The sequence below is a fragment of the Strongyloides ratti genome (assembly GCF_001040885.1).
Source record: "Strongyloides ratti genome assembly S_ratti_ED321, chromosome : 2".
Lineage (NCBI taxonomy): Eukaryota > Metazoa > Nematoda > Chromadorea > Rhabditida > Strongyloididae > Strongyloides > Strongyloides ratti.
The window spans coordinates 7,492,557-7,516,857 of NC_037308.1; the positions used below are offsets into that span (position 1 = coordinate 7,492,557).

The 24,301-nt window shown below is 21.5% G+C and overlaps 10 protein-coding genes across 10 annotated transcripts; 6 read left to right on the forward strand and 4 right to left on the reverse strand.

Annotated features, from left to right (window-relative positions):
- Positions 1 to 1,474: 1,474 nt before the first annotated feature.
- Positions 1,475 to 7,524, forward strand: SRAE_2000239500 (Inositol 1,4,5-triphosphate kinase 1; the record flags this gene model as incomplete). Its single annotated transcript, XM_024653459.1, has 4 exons — positions 1,475 to 1,668; positions 2,814 to 3,198; positions 3,304 to 3,807; positions 6,607 to 7,524. The coding sequence occupies 4 exons, from the start codon at positions 1,475 to 1,477 to the stop codon at positions 7,522 to 7,524; spliced, it is 2,001 nt and encodes a 666-aa protein (XP_024506934.1).
- Positions 7,525 to 7,788: 264 nt separating this feature from the next.
- Positions 7,789 to 8,340, reverse strand: SRAE_2000239600 (Lactoylglutathione lyase; the record flags this gene model as incomplete). Its single annotated transcript, XM_024653460.1, has 1 exon — positions 7,789 to 8,340. The coding sequence occupies one exon, from the start codon at positions 8,338 to 8,340 to the stop codon at positions 7,789 to 7,791; it is 552 nt and encodes a 183-aa protein (XP_024506935.1).
- A 364-nt stretch (positions 8,341 to 8,704) lies between these two features.
- On the forward strand, positions 8,705 to 9,315 carry SRAE_2000239700 (39S ribosomal protein L17, mitochondrial; the record flags this gene model as incomplete). Its single annotated transcript, XM_024653461.1, has 2 exons — positions 8,705 to 8,905; positions 8,950 to 9,315. 2 exons carry the CDS (start codon positions 8,705 to 8,707, stop codon positions 9,313 to 9,315), a joined length of 567 nt encoding a protein of 188 aa, XP_024506936.1.
- Positions 9,316 to 9,966: 651 nt separating this feature from the next.
- On the forward strand, positions 9,967 to 11,740 carry SRAE_2000239800 (Natural resistance-associated macrophage protein 2; the record flags this gene model as incomplete). The annotated part of the gene is made up of 3 exons (XM_024653463.1): positions 9,967 to 10,104; positions 10,152 to 10,507; positions 10,555 to 11,740. 3 exons carry the CDS (start codon positions 9,967 to 9,969, stop codon positions 11,738 to 11,740), a joined length of 1,680 nt encoding a protein of 559 aa, XP_024506937.1.
- A 170-nt stretch (positions 11,741 to 11,910) lies between these two features.
- On the reverse strand, positions 11,911 to 13,848 carry SRAE_2000239900 (WD40/YVTN repeat-like-containing domain and WD40-repeat-containing domain-containing protein; the record flags this gene model as incomplete). Its single annotated transcript, XM_024653464.1, has 1 exon — positions 11,911 to 13,848. The coding sequence occupies one exon, from the start codon at positions 13,846 to 13,848 to the stop codon at positions 11,911 to 11,913; it is 1,938 nt and encodes a 645-aa protein (XP_024506938.1).
- Positions 13,849 to 15,283: 1,435 nt separating this feature from the next.
- SRAE_2000240000 (ATPase ASNA1) lies at positions 15,284 to 16,345 on the forward strand (the record flags this gene model as incomplete). The annotated part of the gene is made up of 2 exons (XM_024653465.1): positions 15,284 to 15,387; positions 15,445 to 16,345. 2 exons carry the CDS (start codon positions 15,284 to 15,286, stop codon positions 16,343 to 16,345), a joined length of 1,005 nt encoding a protein of 334 aa, XP_024506939.1.
- Positions 16,346 to 16,382: 37 nt separating this feature from the next.
- SRAE_2000240100 (WD40 repeat and WD40/YVTN repeat-like-containing domain and WD40-repeat-containing domain-containing protein) lies at positions 16,383 to 17,606 on the reverse strand (the record flags this gene model as incomplete). Its single annotated transcript, XM_024653466.1, has 1 exon — positions 16,383 to 17,606. One exon carries the CDS (start codon positions 17,604 to 17,606, stop codon positions 16,383 to 16,385), a length of 1,224 nt encoding a protein of 407 aa, XP_024506940.1.
- Positions 17,607 to 18,301: 695 nt separating this feature from the next.
- SRAE_2000240200 (Hypothetical protein) lies at positions 18,302 to 19,747 on the forward strand (the record flags this gene model as incomplete). Its single annotated transcript, XM_024653467.1, has 3 exons — positions 18,302 to 18,646; positions 18,701 to 19,578; positions 19,690 to 19,747. 3 exons carry the CDS (start codon positions 18,302 to 18,304, stop codon positions 19,745 to 19,747), a joined length of 1,281 nt encoding a protein of 426 aa, XP_024506941.1.
- A 744-nt stretch (positions 19,748 to 20,491) lies between these two features.
- On the reverse strand, positions 20,492 to 22,116 carry SRAE_2000240300 (Solute carrier family 22 member 15; the record flags this gene model as incomplete). The annotated part of the gene is made up of 2 exons (XM_024653468.1): positions 20,492 to 20,871; positions 20,910 to 22,116. 2 exons carry the CDS (start codon positions 22,114 to 22,116, stop codon positions 20,492 to 20,494), a joined length of 1,587 nt encoding a protein of 528 aa, XP_024506942.1.
- A 966-nt stretch (positions 22,117 to 23,082) lies between these two features.
- SRAE_2000240400 (Zinc finger protein 474) lies at positions 23,083 to 23,505 on the forward strand (the record flags this gene model as incomplete). Its single annotated transcript, XM_024653469.1, has 2 exons — positions 23,083 to 23,293; positions 23,342 to 23,505. The coding sequence occupies 2 exons, from the start codon at positions 23,083 to 23,085 to the stop codon at positions 23,503 to 23,505; spliced, it is 375 nt and encodes a 124-aa protein (XP_024506943.1).
- Between the last annotated feature and the right edge of the window lie 796 nt (positions 23,506 to 24,301).

Below are 24,301 nucleotides of genomic sequence, written 5' to 3' on the forward strand. Positions count from 1 at the left end.
TTGTTATAATATTTTGTATCTGAAGGAATATCTTTCATTTAAAGTACCATTTCTCATCATCTTACTATTGATAATTTTTAAATATTTTGATTAAAAAAAATTTATATTATTAAATTTTATAGAAAAAATTACAGCCATTTTCTAATATTAATACCATTATATTTTTTTACATATAATTATTGAATAACCATTTACCTACCTATATAGAAATGTTACTTTTTTTTTCATAAGAAACTTGCTTTTAAATTCAATCATTTAAAAATATTATTAATTTTGCATGAAACTGAAATAGGCAAATAAAACACTTTCCTCCATTAAGTACACATTTACCAAACTCGTTTGATTTTTGTATTTTTATTTTTAGCATATAAATTATAGCTAATTCAAACAATTTTAATTGCATCACCAAAACTTTTAATTAACAAAATTATAATTTATTTAAAAATAATGATTGTCTATAGTTTAAATATTAAATGGAATATTTAATGTTACATGTTTTGGGAAATTTAAAGTGATTAGAATAAATTTTGTTAGAATAAATTATTTTAAAGTATAAAATGATTTATATCTTTTTAAACTATTTAAAATTTACAGAAGTTTTGTAATTTTTCTTAATACCACTATATTTTAATATTGTTTAAACTAATGATGTTAGTTTTTTTTTATTGTTAATTTTATTATATTATGATAAAGTTTCTTTTATTTTATCACGATGATCATATATAAGTTTTTAATAGTAATTCAAAAGTTTTGGTTGTATTCCTTTTAAAATATTGTTCAATTAATCTTGTTATCAATTATCTTTTAGTTTCCTAAATTAATCCTATTTTAAATGTTAATTCATGATAAATTTATATACTTATTTAAAACATAATTAATCAGGTAACTAAATTTTCTCCATAACTGCAAATGATACTTTTAATATATATTATAAGAAACTTTTTCTATTTTATTTTTTAACTTTTAACAAATAAATTAATAAAACTAATTTGTTAATTAATTATAAGAATTAAAAAAAAAATTATTTTTTTTTAAATTTTATTTTATAATTATTAAAATTAATGACAACAAATTTGAAGTTGTAAAATTTAAAGTTATATAGGTTTGTCTATTTGAATGACATGTAAAAGTATGTGCGAGGAATTATTTTTTTGTTAACATTTTAATATTGTTTAAATAATTGATTTTATCAAAATGTCCTATGTTATTAATATTGATGTTTAAAATGACTCTCAAAGATATTACATATTGTAGAATATTTCATTACTTTTATTATGCAATGTTTACATTTTATTAATTAACCTAATTTATAACTTTTTATTAAGTATAAATAGGAATTAATATAAAATAGAAACTTAAATAATTTTATAAAAATTTTTAAAAGAATTTATTATATTCATAATCATATACATATTAAACTTTGTAATATATATATATTTTTTTATAAAAATTGAAAATACAACTTTTTCAGATTATGGAAAGTGATAAAATTGATCATCAAGAAAAAAAAGATTGTTTTTCAAAAATTTTTTGTTGCATAAAATTTTCTTCTTCAATCAAAGCTAGAGAAGCAAATAAAACTGGTAATAGTGATGATTGTTGGAATAGGAAAAAAGTAAATAGAAAGGACAGATTTGAAAACCACTTTGATTCAAAATGTAATAAAAGGTATGTTTTTAATATAAGTTAAAAGATTTTAAATATTTTAAAAATATTAAATGTTTAAAGAAACATATTATATATATATATATTTTATTATAATAAAAAAATTACAAAAATATATTATACTTTGATAATTCATGCCCTTTGAAACATTTGTTATCAGAAAAATTAAGTATTTTAGATAATTTAACAGTAAATAATGTAAAATAAATTTTACCCACAATAGTCAAAATTTTTTAGAAAAAAAAAATTGACAACTTTATAGCATACTTATATTTTATCAAAGATAAATATATAATCATTTTATATAATAAAATAAGATTATTTTTTTTTACCTTCTTTTAATGATATTTGTCATAGTAGAAGACAAAACTTTATAATCTGAATAAATTATATTAAATGAGTTGGTTTTATAATTATCATTTCATTTTTAACATTATTTTTATAAATACACGCACTAACAAAAAAAAAGAGTATTATTATAAAAATTTCTACAAAAATAAAAATATTTTTAAATACATAAACCTTTTTTTTTTTTGTTCATGTTATCAGTAAATGCGCATTTGTAAAAATTTTTTTTTTGTCTTCTTCTTATTACTAAGAAGAAATAAAGACATTTTTATTTTTATTATTACATCATATCAATTCATTTTAGACAGATTTATCTTTTTACTACTGCTTAGATATGGTAAAATTCTTGAGATTAGAAATGAGAAACAATAAAAATAGATCATAATTTATAATATAGTCCATGGCTTTTAGTTTATCTAAAATATTTTTATTGCTTTATCTAAATATATATTTATTTTACATACCACTTTATTCATGATGATAAATATATATTCATTATAACAGTGCTTAAATATTGTGTATCTATATATTTTATTCAACAACTATAATTCTATCACTTTTAATACCTAATCAAATTACATTTCATTACTGTTTATATATTTATTAAAATATAAATTTTTTTTTATTACAGGTTATTTGATATATTTGACTTTATTGTTAAAAAAAATCAAAAAAAATAAATAAATAAATTTTTTCTTTTTCAAAATTAAATATTAATATATTTAAAATGTTGTCATTGGAAAGGTTGTCAAAAAAAAAATTTAATATTTAAAACTTATTTTTTATGATATTTATTTTAGTTCCTTAGAATTAATTGAAGAAAACAGTAGTAATGGTGTACATAATGATTTTTTTAATTCAACAGTCAAAAAAGATGAAGAAAAAAGTGGTTCACCACCATCTTTTGTTGCATCTTCCTTAATATATGTTTGGAATGATTCAATAAAATTAAATGAACCAAATGAGATAGAAATATTTCCTATTAATTCAAATAAAAAAAATAATAGTTATAATAAATTAGAGGAAATGATTAAAAATAATAGTGAGAAAAATTCTATTAAGAAAAATTTGAATGGGACAAAGATAAGTTTTAATGAAAGTGGTGATTCATGTTGTACATCAGATGATGATACTGGAGGATTTTTAGGTGGTTTATCATTAAATTCTCATGAAGCATTGAATCATGTAAGTACAAATATTTATTTATAATTTTTATTACCAAAAAAAAAAAATAATATTTATATATTATTTAGTAATCAATTAAAATAATAAAATTTTTTTTTTTTTTAGATTATACGATGTTTTCCATTTACATCATCCAAAAATAATCATAGCCAAAAAAATAAAGGAATGGAATATTGTATAAATAGTAATAATATTGAAGAAAATGATAAAATTTTAAGAACACAATCTGTTAATGATGGAAGAAAAAATAAATTTATTAATAATTTTAAAAATAAAAAAATTGATTTTAATAAGAGTGATAATTTTAATACTCATCATAATGAAACATCATGGAAAGATATTAAACGTCACTTTTCTGCTTCATTTAATCAAGTGATACATAGAAAAGATACCAATAATTCTATTTCACGTCCATCAAATCTTAATTTGAATGGTACAAATGAGATTGATGAATCAATTTCAGCACCAGTAACTCCTTCCATCAATATTATGTCCCATACGACGCCGACGTTTTTAAATTTTGCCAAAACAAAAAAAAATGTTACTTTAAATAGAAATAATTCAAGAAATAATAACACTAGTAATTCAGCACTTTCAAAACTATGTCAGGTTAGTTTTATCATACCTCAAAAACTATAAATAAACAAAAAAAAATTTATTCTTAAATAAAATATTATTAACTTTTTTTTCAATTCACTTTATATAATAAAACCTATAATATTAAAAATAGAAAAATTTATAGATCACTTTAATATACTCATAAAAATCACGTTTTATGCTTTAACCATATAATAATATATATATATATATATATATATATATCAATAAAATAAAGATGGTTCATAAAAAGGAGACATTTATTTTTAGATTATAAAACAATATTATTATAAATATAAAATAATATTTCTTTCTATATATTAAATATTATATTATTTTATACTTTTTTATTTAAAAGAATTAATTATATATATATATATGTATTAAAAAAGACTATCTTAAAATTATACTTTCCCTTAAACAAAATTCTTTTAATATATTATTGATAACTTTATTATCACATATTATTTTAATTTTTTTTTTACATCTATTTTGCTTACATAACTTTTCCTAGTTTTTAAGAATGTCGTCATATTTTTTTAACATTAAAAATCATTCTAGTTTAGAGTATAATCTTAAGCCTATAACCAGGAACCCGTTTTAAATAATAAAAATTTATAAAAAAAATAAAGTAAAATTAATTTAAATAAGACAATGTTATTGTTATTATAATTTGTCTTTTCCTGTTCTCAAGAATTTTGTCATTAAAAACAAAAGATTTTTTTATTAGTTTTTAAATATAATATAAAATTAATACTATTATTTTTCATAGAAAAAGGAATTATATAAAATTTTTAATACTCTCAAATGTGATTCTTTTCAATTTGATCTAGTTACAATCTAGATGATTTATAAATTAGACGCCTATACAAGTAAATATATAAAACAATATATAAGCATTTATGTTATGACTAATTTACTAGTGTCTAAAAAATGTATTTTATTAATAAAATTAATAATAAAAAAAAATAGTTATTTACAAATTATAATAATATTTTTTTTTTTCTTTTCTTTAACAATGAAACTATATAATTTTATTACATTTTATTTTATATACTTTTATTATTATATATATAATAATAAAAAATAAATATATATATATAATAAAATAATCTTATATTTGTAATTATACTTTTTATATATATATAATAAAATTTTATATTTTAACAAATTTTATTTATTATTTTTAATTTTTATCTACCTATCTCAGTTGTTATTATTTTTTTAATCTCTCTAATATCAAATAAAAGATTATAGTTTTTATTATAAAATATTTAAAAGTTACAGAAATCAGTTCTTGTGATTTAAAAGACATGTCACTTTTGTTTATTACTTCCCATAACATTTTAGTATTTAAAATTTTTTTAAAAAATCATTGATATGAAAATATTATTTTACACAGTTTATTGTGCATTGAAACAGATAGATTGTCATATCGAAAATTTTTTTTTTATTACTATTTCACGAGGTTAATCTTAATATACCATTAAATAAATTTTATCTTAATCATGTAAAAATATTTAACCACATTAACTATTCAATTAATCATAACATCACAGTAAATTTCATTTACTATCACAAAAGTACTATAGATTGTAATTTATTTGAAGAAGGACATTTTATTTTTGTGTACATAAGCGTAACTGTATTATTTTTCAGACTACTATTCGATTCACCTTAAATATTATTATTATTATTATTTTACCAAATATTGGTTAATATTATATTAATTTACTTGTATCTCAAGATATGTTACATATGGTTTCTTCATTTAGTCAATTAAGAAAAAATCTTATTGAAATATCTAATAATCAAAATGTAGCATTTATTAAAAGTGCCAAATCATTTGGTCAATTATTTAAATCAAGTTTATTAAAGGTAAATTAATATTTTTTGTTTATGATAATAATTTTTATTTTTATCATAAAATTCATTAAATATAACTATAATTAGATAAATATTTTATCATGTGTTAAAGATATTAAATTTTAATATAACAAGAATACATAGACTTTAGATATCTATTTTATCATAAAAAAATAAGAAAATTTACAAAAATATTATAATGATAAATACAATATTATATCAGAACAGATAACTTATACATTTATTGTTTAATATATTTATATCAATAATTATATTTCCATACAAAACATTATTGATATTTGATGTTTTATATCTATTAATTTAATTTATTATCATAAATTTTTCAACTTTTTTAACGATAATAAAATAATATATTAACTTAATTATCTTAAAATTAAAATTATGTAATTGAAGAAAAATAAACATAAAATATTTTAATAAATATTTATATTTTAAATAAAATTTATTAGTCTAATAATATATTAAATTATTTTAAAAAAAATAAAAAAAACTTGTATTTATACGATTACTCATTGTTCAAATATCAAAAAAATAAGTTTCATCTAGGACGTGTTTTAATTATCATTACTATAATTTTATTACATTCCAAATTATTAATAGTACAAAGATTTAACAATTAATCATGTGAATAAAATCATACATCCAATTTGATTTTACAAACTATTATTTTTTTTTAAATAAATTTTTAAATTCTTTCATTCAAAATATGTTTGTAATTATTTGATCATATGTATATCTAGAATTCTATAAAAATTTTTTTAGTAGTTTTATATAGTATTTAATATTAATTACTATAGGCAAAATTTTAAATGAATATTTAAAAAATTTTTATGCTATAAAAATAGTTTAATAAATAAAAAAAAATGGGGGAAAAAAATATTATATAAATTTTTTTAATTAATATTTTTGATTTTATTATTTTAGGTTTCTGTAGATACGATGGCCATTACAGCACTACCACTAGATTGTTGGCTAAAAGAACGTTTAAAATCGTGGGTACAATTAAGTGGACATGAAGGAACAATCATTCCAGCTTCTAATCATACTCTATGGAAAAAACAACCAACATTAAATACAATAGAAGCACAGGCATATCAACAAATTATGAATGATCCTTGGTTGATTGGTTTAACACCTAAATATTATAAAGAAATTTTTCATAAAAATGAAAGTTTTATTGAGATACAAGATCTTTTATCACAATTTTCTGATACAGAAAATAGAGCTATAATGGATATAAAGATAGGTCAAAGAACATTTCTTGAGAGTGAAGTAGTTAATCAAAAAAAGCGTCCTGATTTATATAAAAAGATGATTGAAATTGATCCTAATGAACCAACAGAAGAGGAACATAATGAGGGTGCTATAACAAAACTACGGTATATGCAATTTAGAGAACGAGAATCATCAACAGCTTCATTAGGTTTTCGTATTGAGGCTGCCAAAACATCAGAAGGTGCATTAAAGAAAAATTTTAAAAAAATTAAAACACCAGAACAGATTAAGGAAACACTACTTAATTTCTTTGAAGATTATGATACTGGAAAAATTAGAAGACAGGTTTTGGAAAGATTATATGAAATGAGAGAAAAAATAGAAAAATCAACCTTTTTTAAATATCATGAAGTTGTTGGAAGTAGTTTATTAATTGTCCATGATCGCAATAAATCAGGTGTATGGATGATTGATTTTGCCAAGTCAAACAAAGTAGAAGATTCCTCACCTCTGGATCACCGAAGACCATGGGAACTAGGTAATCATGAAGATGGATACCTTGTGGGAATTGACAATTTAATAAAAATAATAGAAAGCATTGATGAAAGAAATGAAAATATCAACTAGAAATGATCTGAAAATATGTATTATTTTAAAATATTAAAAAAATGACCTTAATATAATGAATTTTAAAAAAAAATGTACATATCATATATTTTATAAAAAAAAATCATAAAATAATTACTAACACTTTCTCTATGCTATATTGTCTTTGATGTATATATTTAATGAAAAAGATTTTTAAAAATATTCCTTTACTACATAGAAATTTTTTTCAAACTATAAAAGTTAAAAAAAAAAAATTAAATAAAAGTATATTTATATTAATTTTTAATTTTTTTTATCTTCAACAACATTACTTGGATGGAATATTTCAATCCAATATCCATCAGGATCTTGAATGAAAGCCAAACCTTTCATCTTACCCTCATCTGGTTTTTTGACAAATTTTACTCCTTCTTTTTCAAATCTTTCACAAGCTTTATAGACATCTGGAACTACGATTCCAATATGTCCATATCCACGTGGTTCTTTGTTACCATTATGATATTGAAAGTTGTCATCATTCTCTGTTCCCCAGTTATGTGTTAATTCAATAGTAGAATGAGTACTTAAAGCATAACGAGCTCTTTTTTCTTCACATTCTGGAATCTCTTCTTTTGGTTTGTATCCAAGGAAAAATAATGAAAATTCTCCTTCAGGAAAGTCAAATTGTTTTAATAATGTCATTCCTAAAACTTTTGTATAAAAAGGTAGGGATTTTCTTGGATCTTTAATACGATACATAGTTTGTTGAAAATAAAATCCCTCAGTACTTCCATCTTTTTCTCCACAAAGAGCAGCAACTTCATCTCTAGGAATTGGTCTTTTTGTTTCAGTCATTTTTTTAATAAAAAAATTATATCTAAAATAATTATAATATAATTATATTGCGCTTAAATATAATCAACAAAAAATACTTTCATAATTTATAATAAAAAGATGACAACCAGTTGAGGCTTTTTATATATATGATACTAACTAAAAAATATATACTGTTGTTATTGTTTATAATAAATTTATAATGACTAAATATTCTATAATTTTATTACAACAACATTTATATATCACTTATCATTTTTTTTAATAATTAAATGTTTTTTTCCTGAAAAGATCTTCTTTTTAAAAGGATTGGAATAATGATTCTCTAGAGGAAAAATTTTTTTTTGTTTAGTTGCTTTTATCTATAGTTGAACTTATTAATAAAATGGCACAAAAGGCAGTTAAAACATTACCAACAATTAAAGCTAAGATTGGACATATTCCTCAAAGACTAAGAACATTAAGTGTTCATGAACAATATGGAAGATTAGAAATTTTAAGAAGAATAGTTACAAGACTTGTTCGTGAAGAAAGAATTGAATTACCATATAATAGAGCAGAAGAAGCTAGACCATATATGGAAAGGGTAAGTCAACAATTTATTTAAACAATAATATATAATTTTTATAGTTAATACAACTTGGTGTTCACTTTGGACAAAATGATCCATACACAAATGAGATGATGGATTTTTGGTTGATAGAAAAAGATTTAGAAACAAAAATGTTTAAAGTTTTGATTCCCCGTTATAGTGAGGGTGAATTTGCCACAGAACCATACACTTCATTGCATAAATTACCACCTCTACGATTTCAAAATTATATAGGTAAAAACAGAGTATTTTGGACACAAAAGCCAGTTGGTGTTTTGGAATTAAATGGAAATCCTTTTCCAAGTGTTATCAGAGCAGACGACGACCATTCAAAAAATGTTTTCAATACTTTAATGAGAGAATGTCTGAAAGAAAAAAAAAATCAAATTAAAATCGAAAAATAAATTATCCCTGATTATGTAAAAATTGTTTTCTAACTAGGATTATATTTTATAGTAATATATTTTTTTCTTGTTATATCATTGTGAAATGAACTTTTACGTAATGACATTAGTTTTATTATCGCTTGTTGAAAAAATTATTGTAATCTTTGTCAAACAGAGAGAAAATTATTTGATTTCTGTGTTAGAACATATTATTTTGCACATAAAATTCAGTAGATTGCAATCATCATAAAAATAGATTATTGATAATTTTATGATATTTACACAACAGTTGTTATCATTATTTTTATTTTTTTTATATATATAAGTTTCAAAAAGGAGATTATTAATCACATCCTTTTTATACTTATTTAAAAAAAGTTTATTTAACAAAGATATTTCATATTTTTTAATTTTTACAAACATTTTTTAAAACAAATTATACTGTGTAACATGATTTACATAATATATTAGAGAAGTATTAACAAAAGTGTTTTTTTAACTATTATTTTTTTAAAGAAGAAATTTTTCTTATATAAATCTAAATATTTTATAAATTTGTTGTTATTGTTTGAAAATACACTTGTGTCGAGGTTAATATTTTTTTATACTTTCTAACTTTTTTTTTTATATGTAATCAATATTTATTTTTCTAGGAAAATTTATTTTATTATGGATGAGAGGAACGATGAAAGGAATGATGAAATTAGTGAAAATAATGTAAGGACATCTCCTAAAACAACAAGAAGAGTTGCCAGACAAGAATGTGAACTTCTGGAGCATCAAGTAGAAATTCCTGATTTTGAAGATGTAATTTTATTTTTTTTTTTATATTTATATAATAAAAATATTTTTAGACAGGAAATAAATTTAGTTTCCGAAAATTATGGGCATTTACTGGACCAGGTTTTTTAATGAGTATTGCCTACTTAGATCCAGGTAATATTGAATCAGATCTTCAATCAGGTGCATTGGCAAAATATCGCCTTATTTGGGTACTTCTTTTTGCTCATATAATTGGATTTCTTCTTCAAAGGTTATCTGCTCGATTAGGTGTTGTTGCTGGAAAACATATGGCAGAGATGGCATATGAATTTTATCCTAAATTTCCACGTATTATTTTATGGATAATGATTGAAATTGCTATTATTGGAAGTGATATGCAAGAAGTAATTGGAACAAGTATCGCGATATATTTATTATCACATAAAGCGTATGTTTAAACAATTCATTATTTAATGTTTTTTTTATTTCTTATAGAATTCCATTGTATGGGGGCGTTTTAATCACAATTTTCGATACGTTTACTTTTCTTTTTATTGACAATTATGGTTTCCGGAAATTAGAGTTTTTTTTTGGTTTTCTTATTACTGTAATGACAATTACTTTTGGTTATGAATATTTTTTAAACATACCAAATCAAATAGATTTAGCAAAAGGTTTAATTCCATTTTATGACTCATATACTAGTAGTATGATTTTACAAAGTGTATCAATAATCGGAGCTGTTATAATGCCTCATAATCTTTATCTTCATTCTGCATTAGTTAGAAGTAGAAAAATAGTTAGAGATGTTAAAGAAAAGGTAACAGAAGCAAATTTTTATTATTTTCTTGAAAGTGGTATTGCTTTAACAGTATCTTTTGTTATAAATTTATTTGTTATGACAGTATTTGGTAATGGTATGTATGATAAAACAAATAATGAAATAAGAGAATTATGTGATAAGCATGATGTTCTTGATCCAACAGTTTTTCCAAGAAATAATTTAACGGCAGATGCAGACATTTATAAAGCTGGCATATTTTTAGCATGTTCTTTTGGTCCATTGGCTATGTATATATGGGCTATTGGTATTTTAGCAGCTGGGCAAAGTTCAACTATGACTGGAACATATGCAGGACAATTTGTAATGGAAGGATTTTTAAATATTACCTGGCCAAAATGGAAAAGAGTATTAATTACAAGATCTTTAGCTATTATTCCAACATTATTAGTAGCACTTATTGCAAAAGATATAGATAATCTTACAGGAATGAATGATATATTAAATTGTATTCAAATGCTTCAATTACCATTTGCATTAATTCCAATAATTACATTTACCTCACATTCAAAAATTATGTTTGAATATAGAAATGGAACAGCATTTAAAGTTTTTTCTTTAATAACTAGTGCAATAGCTATACTTATAAATTTATCATTTTTTACAAATTATACAATTACTACTCTTGGTACATCATGGTATGTAATGGTTCCTTTTTGTATTTTAGCAATATTATATTTATGTTTTATTTTTTATCTTAACTTAGTTTGTCTTATTTCAATGGATTTAATTAAACAAGAAGTTTTACAAAAATGGTTAAAGTATGAAAAATTAGAGGATGACATTGCACCATGGGAGAAAAAAACAACTGATGAGACAGAAACATTAACAAGTGATTAAAATAATGTTATTAATTACTGTACATATGTTTACTAACTATTTTTAAATAAATGCATTACAAATATTATGTTATTTGTACTAGAGGTTGAATTAATAATTTATTTCAAGTTATTTATAAATATAATATTGTTAAATAAAAAAAAGGCAAAAAAAAATAAATAAACAAAATTTTAAAAGATATTTTTGTAATTTGAAGTTACACAAAATAACAAACCACTTTCACCTGCAGTGTAAATAGAACAATTTTTGTCAACTTGACTACATGCTAATCTAAAAAGTGCCTCTATTTTTAGATCCATAGTTGAACTGTCTAATTTTAAATTTCTAGATGTTATTTCTTGTGAAGTATGTATTTCTAAATAAAGATTTTCTGCACATTGTGTTCTTGTTAAATTTGCTTTTGTTGCCATTTCACTATCTAAACCTGGTTTCATTTCTACATTATCATTATTAGTATCAAAGGCTTTTCTTATAAGACATAATCTTGGATTTGAAATTGATAATTGACGGGAATGTTTAACATAATTTGGTAGAATAACACATTGAAGATTAAAAATAACTTTACCATCACTTCCAATTGTGATAACAGCTCCAGTATTTGGACAAAAAGCCATATCATTTAATTGAACTTGGTGTCTTCCATATATTGGTGTAGAAAAACATTGCTTCTCTACATCATCAAATGACAAAATATGACATAAATAAGTATTTCTATCATTTGCATTTGTTAATAATGTTTGATAAATACCAACTGAAGGAAATATATGTGGTTCAACAGTTAATCTACGTCCAGAGGTTCTCGGCCTACTTTCAGCATAAATAACTTCTCTTGTATTTATATCAAAAAATGTATTATATCTATCATAATATGCCATACATAAAATATTTTCATTAAGAAATGCCACATCTGTAACATGTCCTTGATCTTCTTCTTGTATTGATAAATATGGTTCATCAAAAGATTTATTAAAATCCCATACATGAACAAAATCATTAGCAGAAACTGCTGTTAATAAAGATCCCTTCTTATAAGGTGACCATGAAACTTTTATATATGGTATCATTGTTGTCATGGTTTCATTATAAATTTTTGTCATTGGATGTTTTAGTAAAAGTATTGCTTCTGTTTCATACACATTATTTACAAAATCTTTACTTTTTTTAGGTAAAGCATATATTCCAACAATACCGTGACTAAATGCTACAGCAAAATATACAAGAACTAACTCATTTTTTGGCTTAATATTTGAAAAACAAAAGTCTAAAACACAACCATACATTGTTTGTAGTGAAAATTTATATTTTAATGAATCTACTTTATTAGGATTACATGTCCAAAATTGTATACCACTTAAAGGTTCCTCCTGCCATTGAGTATCAGATGAAGTTAAAGTGTTAGGATTTTGAAAAGTAGATATTCCTATGAGATCTTCATCATTATTGAAAGTAAACATAGATGTTCTAATACATGACACAGCATTTCCAACATTTCCTATTTGTAAATAACTAACTCCTTTATTATCTTTAGCTTGTTTATGTGACATAGTTTCTGTAACTTGTAAACATAATAATTTTTTATCATCTTTTTGTAAAATTTCATTATTTTTTGGATCTAATATAAATCTAATTGGTTTTTCCTCCCGCAATTCATTAATATATGTTTGTTCTTTGCAAATTTTCCATGTATATTTTGATGTAACTTTTTTTTCAACATCATCAATTAAACCATCATTCATATTTTCCATTATAAACTTTTCTTTACCATCTCTTACTTCTTTGATATACGTACGATATATAGTCTTTGAGATACCTTTATCAATACCTAAAGCTTCCATTCTCATTTTAATAGAACATTCATACATATACCCGTTTTCTTCATCATTTTGCTTATTTTTTCCACATCTATAAATACCACTTTTGGAACGTTTTGATATATTAAAAAGTTCACAAGATGCTTCATGATCATTTTTATCCTGTTTTTCTCCTTTTGTTCCACAACCACGGCAAGTAAAATATCTTACATAATTAGACTTTCTTTTACCACCTTTTTTTTTGTCACTTTTTTCTTTTACTTCTGAAGTTTCATTTTCATCATCTGATGTAAGCATATTAATTTTGATTATGTTAATATAGATTGAATATAAATTTTTTTTTATAAAAAGTAACTAAATATTTGATGAATAAAATTATAATTATTTAACTTACATTTAAAAAAAATTAGTTAGATTATGATAAATTTTAACAGTAACAAATATAATGTTTATTTATAATATAATAATTCTAAAAAAATATTTTTTATTAAAATATTAATTAAAAAATATATTTATTTATAGAATGTTAAAAAAAAAACTCAGTTTTCTTATTAATGAGAAGAAATTGTACCCTAGTACGATTCCTACCAAGGGTAAATCATTATTCCACACACATTTAAATAGCAACTTTCATGCAGAAAACTTTGGAAGTAAGTGTGTTTCTATTCACAGCAGTAAATATTATATTTATTAAAAAATTAAATAAAATTATGTTTTTATTTTAATTGTATATTGCAACTTTAAAAATAGTTTCATAAAAATTAAAATTAAAATATCTTGTTTTTTTTTAAACACCCTATTTTAATATTTTGAAATTGATGCTGATCAAAAATTTGCCATATTTCTATTAATACAATTAAAAGTACATCTTTATTTTTAAATTTAAAACTTGTTCAAATTTAGAAAATAACATTTTATATAGTTATTCACTTTGATGATAAAATTTTTTTTCATTTAAAAAAAAATTTTCATTGCAATTTAGATAAATTTGTTATTCTAACTTCCTTGAAATAATTATTTTTAAAAGTTAGATGTTTTTATTTTCTTTGTCTCTTTTCATTTAATCTAAAAAATAAATTTTATAAAGTCTAGTTTTTATTTGTTAATGGTATTTTTTATGATAAAAATTTTAATTTACCATATCTTAAAGTTATAAAATAATTGTAGATCATAAACAAATTAAATTGAAAGTATGGCCGCGTCGTAAAATTTAAATGCTAATAAATTCACAATTAGTTTTTTTTTTTAACACAAATAAAAAATGAAAAAGTTATACACCTATCTTGTTATATCAATTATTAAAAAATAATTAATTTTTTATTAAATTTATTAAAAAAAACAACAACAAAAAAGGGTTTCATAAAAAGTATGCTTATTTCTACTATTTTACTTATTTGTAGTAACATTTTTTTATAAAATTTTAAAAAATTTCTAATATTAAACATACATATGGATAAATAAACAAATATATCAATCTGCTCATTATCTTTCAACATTTTAAAATCGATAGTAGTTAATATGTTAAAGTTAATTTGTTTATCAAATAAAAAAAAATGTATGGATTTTTAATTTTTTTCTGAAATTTTTTATAGAAAATAATATTTTCTGTTTAAGACATTATTAAATATTGGAGGAATGTTTCTCATTTGGTAAAAACTTGTTGGAGGTTTTTGTTTCTTTTTTTATATATAAAGTATATTGTGTATAATTAAAAAGTAGTAAGGTTTATATTATGGATGAGACTTATGAAGGTAATATAAAAAATATTCTTGAACAAACATCTTTGAAATGGATTTTTGTTGGTGGTAAAGGTGGAGTTGGTAAAACGACATGCAGGTTTGTTTTTATTATCTTACTTTCCAAATATGTTGATTGTTCAATATAATTATTTAGTAGTTCTTTGGCTGTTCAATTATCTAAAGTAAGAAAAAATGTTTTATTAATATCAACAGATCCAGCTCATAATACATCAGATGCATTTTCACAACAATTTGGAAAATCACCATTAAAAGTTAATGGATTTGATAATCTTTTTTGTATGGAAATTGATGCTTCACAACCTATGGAAAGTGATGAAGAAAATTCTACTAATCTTCCTGATCTTGGTGTTGGTGATAACCAAATTTGGAATATTTCAAAAAAACTTCTTAGTGAAGTTTCTGGTTCATTACCTGGAATTGATGAAGCAATGTCTTTTGCTCAAATATTTAAACTTATTGATTCAATGGAATTTGATTGTGTAGTTTTTGATACAGCACCAACAGGACATACACTTCGTCTTCTTAGTTTTCCATCAGTATTAGAAAAAACTTTTGGTAAAATTATTGATGTTTTTGGTCAGGTAAAACCATTGATTGGAATGTTTGGTGGTATGCTTGGTGGTAAATTCAATTCAAATGAGATTTATCAAAAAATAAATGAAATTCTTGTGACTGTTAAAAAAGTAAATGCTCAATTTAATGATCCAGATATTACAACATTCGTCTGTGTTTGTATTGCTGAATTTTTATCTTTATATGAAACTGAACGTCTTATTCAAGCTTTGATGGCTCAAAATATAGATACACACAATATTATTGTTAATCAATTAATTTATCCAGAAAAGGATGATAAAGGTAATATAACATGTAAAAAATGTAAATCACGCTACAACATACAACAAAAATATCTTTTACAAATATCTGATTTGTATGAAGATTTTCATGTTACTAAATTACCTCTTCAAGAGTCAGAAGTTCGTGGACCTGAAGCTTTAAAGGCATTTTCTGAGAAACTAGTTAATCCAGATGAATAATTTATTTAGAGTTATTTTTATTATATAATAAAATATATTAAACTAGTGAGTAAACATTAATATTGTTTTTTGCATCAAGACAAACTAAATTGTTATCGTAATCAAATTTTACATCTATAAATTTTTTATCTTCAGACATAAGTTCTTCAAATGTTAAACCATCAATCACTTTAATATTATTTTCAGACAATAATATTAAATGAACATTTGAACTACAAATACTAATAATATTTTCATATTCAGAATCATCGATTACATTTGTTTTTATATCATATCTGTATATTTTTCCAAAAGATGATAATATTACTATTGTATTACATATTATTGTAAAATCTTCAATTCCATCATTTATTGTAGTAATTGGAACTAACATCATATCACTAATATTACATCTCCATAAAGCTCCCGTCTCACCACCAATTATAAATTGATCATTTATACAACAAATATTTACAACACTTGTATGTTTTTTGTTATCTTTACCAGTAGATTGACGTAAATCTCTTGGTAAATCACTTATCATTACTTGATATTCTTTAATTTTTTTTAAATTATCATTTTTTAAAGACCATATAATTATTTTACCATCAATTGAAGCTGAAACAATATTATTATTTTGAAAAGAAGTTAAAGAGGAAATAGAATAATCATGTTCTAAAATTATTTGAATAATTTCATTTTCTTTACTTAATATTAATTGTCCATTCATTTGCCCTATTATAGCATACTGATTATGGTATAAAAGTTTTGTTGGACAAGAAGATAAATCTATAGATTTTTCTTGATTTTTAAAATGCATAACAATTTTTGATGTATGACTACACCATGCATCATGTATTTCTTCACCATAAAGTATTGATATTCTATTACCTCTACCAGTTATAACTGAAAATGGTAATAATGTTGTTGTATTTATTTTTGTTAAATTAAATAAAGTTTTTATAAATATCATTTTTATTTTTGTTGTTCTTCGAAGATTTATTAAAATATTTATATATTCATCAATATAAGTTGATTCATTAATATAAAATATAAATCTTTCAATAAGCTTAGGATTTATTTTTATATTAGATGGAGATATATTAGATATTGATGTAACATTCTCCAATTCAGTCTGTACATCAATTGAATTATTTTGTATTGGAGATGTACTTCTATTTATTATTTGAAGAGGCTCAGTTTGTATACCACTTTGAAATGTTTCATTTTCTACATTCCAATTAGATTCTAATTTTATTGTTTTAAATGTAGCATCATCCATTGTATAAAATTTTGCGAATAATTATTGATAATAGGAGTAGATTATAATAATACTTTATAGATGATTAAGTTACAATGAATAAATATTTAATAATTTTATTTTATTGTTGCTATGGTAACATTTATTTTACAAAAATTTTAACATTTATTTAAGAAAAATTATTTTCTTTTTTTTTTTATTAAAATTTATCATTAAACTTTATAACAATGGTATATGAAAAATGTTTTTGTTAAATAATTTTTAAGAACAGAATTAATAATAAGATTATTTCTTGTTGATTCACACTATTAAGTCATACTATCATTTTAAATAATACAAATATACCTTATCCATACAATTTATTATACGACATGTAAATATGTATATATGAATATATAAATATATATATATAATTCTTTCTTTATCACACTTTTCAGTCCATTGCTTTTCGGTAAATTTCTAGTTACATTGTCCATCTATCTTTTTCTTTTCCTGTGACAGACAACTGTCAATAACATACAGGTAAGAGCTTATGCTTTGTCATATTCAAACAGAGACAAGCACCTAGGTTGGTTCATCTTTATACATACAATTTTAAATTTTGGTGCAAGCTTATACTTTAAAATTTACTAAAAGTTTTTCATTATTTAAAAAAAAAAAAAACTTTCTTTCTTTCTTATTATATATATATATTTTTTTTTTATAAATTTTACATAATGGTCAATAATCATAGAAGGCGAGTAAAATCTCATTCAAGAGGTAGATGGAGTGTTAACTTAAAAGTTAGTGTTACAACAGAAGGTCAAAATAATGGTCTTATTATTCAACAAGGAATAGTTCCTGCATCATCATATAATTATATTTCTCAACCTGATTTTAATAGTTTACCAACATATTCATTTAATCCTTCACCATTACCTGTAGAAATGTTGCCATCATCTTCAATGGAAAATTTAAAAACACCTACACCATCATTAAGTTCTTTAAATTCAAAAAATAAAATAGAAGAACCACTTAATATGCAAACATCTCCCGTTGTTTTATCAAATAATCCAGTACAGGTTTGTTTGTTAAATGATAAATTCTTTTAATATAAGTAATTATATTTATTGTAGATACAAAATAATAAAACTACTACATTAACAACAGTTGAAATATTCCGTGCACCTGTTGATGAAGAAGTTCAATTTTATAAATTACCACCAGAACCAGTATCAATTACAGGACAATCACAATATGTAAGAGCTCATGGACCACAATATGAAACATGGAATCAAATAAGAACAGAAACATTGATCAATGATCCACCTCCAATAATTGCTTCAAAATCTGTACAATGGAAAAATGATTTAGAAGAAAGGTTAACTGTTTCTTCATATAGTTCATATACTGATGATACTCTTTCATTAACAAAAGAAGAAATTGAATATAATGATACACCTCCAAAAGTTTACGGATTAAATAAACAATATTCGGATACTTTTACAAATCAAAGTAATTCTAATGGTAAAGTTTCTCCATATTCAGATTCATCATCTATACAACAATATCGTGTATCATCACCATCTACTTCACAAATTTTTAATGAAAATCGTTCACAATCACCTATGTTTGCTCATATATTAAGACAACAAAAAATTATTAAAACAGAAAGTATTCCAATTGATGGAGCAAAAGTTAATGGTAATGAAGATATGATAACAATTAATGATTATAGAGAGGGTGACTTACAAATAAGGCCTTTATCTATTGATACTGATGATGGAACATCACATTGGGATAAAAATTTACATTCAATAGAAAGTTCCTCTAATTTTTCACCATCATATAACAATAAAAATGGAAAATTAATAAGTCCAAGAGGAAGATCTCCATCAATATTAAAAAATGGATCATCTAAAGTAAGGAGAAGCCGTAGTCCATCATGGGAAGAGCATCGTAAATCAGATTTATACAAAACAAAAGATGTATTAGGAAATGTTATTGATTTAGTGTAAGAATAATTGTTTTGCTTTTCCCTCATAAAAATAATTACATTTTTTCCTAATATTCTAAAGACTAAACTTTTTATTTTTATATTCTTTCAATCTTATTTTAATTCTAGTGGTGATTTTGATGTAATGTCTTTAAAAGATAATGAAATCTGGGATAGAAGAAATTAAAATTTAAGAAAAAATTATTCAAATTTTTTAACTATTACAAGAAATAGTTTTATATAAAATTTTTGTTTAAAAAAAATATGAATTTCCTAATAAAATGTCATTCATTGTAATTAATATAGAAAATAAATTTTTTTTTAAAAAATTTTGTCAACATTTAAAATATTTTTATATATTTAGCAAAGAAACTAGTATTAAAAACTTTGAAAAATTTTGGTTTTATCAAAATAGAAATAGTTTCATTACCAATGAACATCTATTTTTAAACATTTTTATGTTAAATAAACAAATATAAATTAATTTTATTTAAAAAAAATGTTCCATATAGTTTAAATTAAAATATACCAATAATCAATTAATAACTATAAATAAATTTAATAAAAAATTTTAAATATCAAGTTGTTATTTCTTTACCAAAAATAATAATACTTTTTTTTTCAAATAAACGGAAATAGTTTAAAGTATGTAAATAAAAATAGCATAATAATATATATTTAAAAGTAATTTACAATAATTTATTCAATGAATCAATTTTATAAGTAATAGGAAAAAAATTCACTTTAATAATAATCACTTTTTAAATAAATAATTTTAAAATAATAAAAAAAATTATTATACATTTTATGTATACTTGAAATATGTATATTTTTACATATATTTTTTTTAAAGTCAATATGATGATCTAAAAATAATATTTTGACAAATTTTTTTGATATTAAATGTCAGGTTTTTTTTTTCTGATATAAATTAAGTCAACATTGAAGTTGATTCATCTTTTTCAATCTTTCTTCTAAAAACACTATCTTTTTTTAATGGCATTTGTTCATTTAATGGATGACCTTTTGTTTCTGGTATTAGAAAATAAAAAGATAATGCTGAGATACTTGTAAGTAACATCATTACAAGATATGGAATACTTTCATGAAATAAGGCAAAATAAAAAAAGTATGGTGAAATGGTACTTCCGATTCTTGAAGATAACTGATTCACTGCAAAAGCCATATTTCTTATTGGTGTTGGAAATAACTCTGAACTACATATTGAACCAACAGTATATAATTGTGATGTGAAGGTCATTATCAAAAGTTGAAGAAGGCGAATCGTATTAATCATTTCAATGTTTTTATCTATAAATTAATATATTATTAATTAAAATAAAATTTACCTATACAATATATAACAGCAATTATTAATGAAGAAAATGTTATAGATAGTATAAATGTAATCATAACAACTTTTCTACCAAGATTAACAAATTTAATATCAGCATAAGCAATTATTAGATTTAATGGATACCTAAGAGCTGCTGTAATAACCATATTTATATATATTGACCCACTTAATTTTTCCATATTAAACATAATTCCATAATTACAAGTTGATGAAACAAATGCAGTAAATGCTAATGTTAAAATATAACCAATGAAATGTTTAGTATAAATTAAATGATAAAATGAATATTTTTTACTACCATTTTTTGTTTGTAATTTACTTACATTAAATTCACACTCAACAATATCACTTATAACTGATTCTTCTATTTTTCTTCTATTAAATTTATTTATTCTAAGAATAACATTTTTAGCATCATTTAATTTTCCTTTTTGAATTAACCATCTAGGTGATTCTGGTGCATACCAACATAATATAATTGCAGGAATTGTTATAACAGATAAACTTCGAGCTAATGTTCTCCATTCACCAGCTAAATAAGCAATTCCAGCATAAAGAGCAATATTTGGAGCCCATGTTATAATATTAAATAACCATACTCTATCATGTTTTTGAATATTTTCTATAACAAAAACAATAATAATAACCATAGATGTACCATTAAAAAATCCTAAAAAAGCTCTTGATATCATAATTTGATAGATATCTTGACTAAATGAAACAATTACACCAAATAGTGCTGCAAATGTTATACCAAGTAACATAACTTTTTTTCTTCCATAATAATCACTTAATTGTCCACCAATAATTGATCCAACTACAACACCAAACATTTCTATAGAAATACATGTTTTAATCTTATATTTTTCTTCACAAAAATATTTAAATTCTAAATTAATAGAACCAAAATCAGCCTCAGCTTTAGGTATACATTTTTCATTACTTGTAATATTATTTAATTTTTCACAAATTTCTTTTTGACTCCAATTACTCATATCAATAGAACCGCAAGAAACAATTGTAGGAACAAAACCAGAATATGCCATATAAAACATATTACCTAACTGATTAACTATCATACATTGAAGAAGAAGACAAATAAAAAATGTATACCAACCAAATCTAAGAATATCATCTAAACTTTTATAAGAATATCCACTTATTACTATCTTTTCATTTTCACTTATTTTTTTTTCCATATTTTATTTGATATTACTAGTATAATAAGTTAATAATTTATAATTAGTAAAATGATACTTTATTAATATAAACTTTCTTTAATAATATAAAAATATATTAAGGTGAACTATAAATGGTTTTTCCAGATACCTCCTATCATTACCTATACATGATAACATATTGAGTGATTATTAAAAATTATATTTTTGACATAATACTAAAAATATTCTTTAGTTATATAATTATATTTAAAAAAAAAAAAAACTACATTTTTAATTATTATCATTTTTCTAAACATCTTGACACATTAGTATTCTTTATAATTACAAAATATTATAATTAAAGATGATATATTGTTAAAATTGTACATAAATTTTACTTTATTAATTTGTATTATTTCAAGGACAATCATGATATATTTCATTTTCAATTTTAATTATATTTAAAAAGTGTCAAATATTATTAAAGTGTTAATTTCTTACAATTATTTCAATAAAACTATAGAAATTTTCTTATCATACTTATAAAAAATAATAAAGGCATTGTCAATTTAACCTTTTTTTTATATATTATTATTATTATTATTAAGTACAAGTATACATAATAATAATAATATCTATTGAACTTGATAAAATGTTAGTTGTTCTTTTATATTATGAATAAACTTTTTTAATCATAAAGTTATGCTATTTTCATATTTTATAAACATAAAAAATAAACATATAAAATATAATATAAATGTATTGGTATTGAAAATTTTTAAAAAAGAAATATTTTAGTGTTAATAATTTTTAATATGCATAGAAAAAAATAGACATTTCATATTAATGGCAAATAAGCTAGGCATATAAAGAAAGTGAGTTATTTATATACATAAAATTGTTACTTTATTATAAAATATTTATTTTCATTTAAAAACATATATATTTTTTTTTAAGAATTGTTTTATTCTAAAAAAATATTTGATATTTTTTTGATATCACAAAATGCCATTCGATATTACAGAAACTGGTCCAAAGGTTTCTAATAGACCACCACCAACAAAGACATGTTATATTTGTGGAAGAGAATTTGGATCAAAATCAATTACAATTCATGAACCAAAATGTTTGGAAAAATGGAAATTTGAAAATGATAAAAAACCAAAAAAAGAAAGACTTGCATTACCTAAAAAACCAGAAATCATAACTAATGCAGGTAATGAAAATTATTTATTATTTTTATTATATATTAATTTTTATTTAGAAGGTAAGATTGATGTAGAAGCCACGAATCAGGCAGCCTGGGAACAGGCTCAGGCAAATTTGACACCATGCCAATATTGTGGGAGAAAATTTAAATATGATAGATTAGAAGTACATAATAAAAGTTGTACTAAAGAAAGACCTTGTAAAAAAGTCAATAAATAAAAATGTAAAAAATATCATATGATAATAAAATTATTTTTTTGATAAAAAAAAATTGTAAACATTAGATGATTAGCTAATGTATTGTGAAAATAAAATATTATTATTAAAAGATAATGAAATAAAATTATTATTTTAATTGATGCCATATTTTTTATTATCAATAGTGTAATACACTGGAAAAAAAAAACTATGATAAACATTTAACTAGTCAAAAATAACTTAATATCAGTTTGTGATAATTTAAAAATATTATTTCATCAAATTATTTTTTAATTTTATAATAGAAATATAAATGAAACTATTTTTTTAATTTAATTAATTTCTTACTTCAGAAATATTAATTTGCACAAATAATATGTAGTACTAGATTAGGTAACTTTTTCTTTTATAATTAAATTTATATTGACAAATAAATATATAATGATGAAATAATATAAAAGTTAAATAATAATATTAAAGCTTTTATTATTTATATAAAATAGATTATAAATTATATGAATGCACATAATGTTTAAACATTTTTTGTTTTAAAATTTTAAAAGAATAAAATATTTTTCTTTCAATTATAAAAAATTATCCTTAAATATGTTACAAAAAAGTAAACAAGTTGATATTTTATCTTTTTTCCCTATCAAAATTGAACTCTAAAAATTTTATTCTATCATTAAATAAACAAAATTTACAAAAAAAAAATGTTTACAATATTATTTTATACCATCTATTTATAAAAGTTTTACCAACCGTTAGATAAAACATTTTTAACATAATCATTTTAAAATTATATTTTCAAAGATTC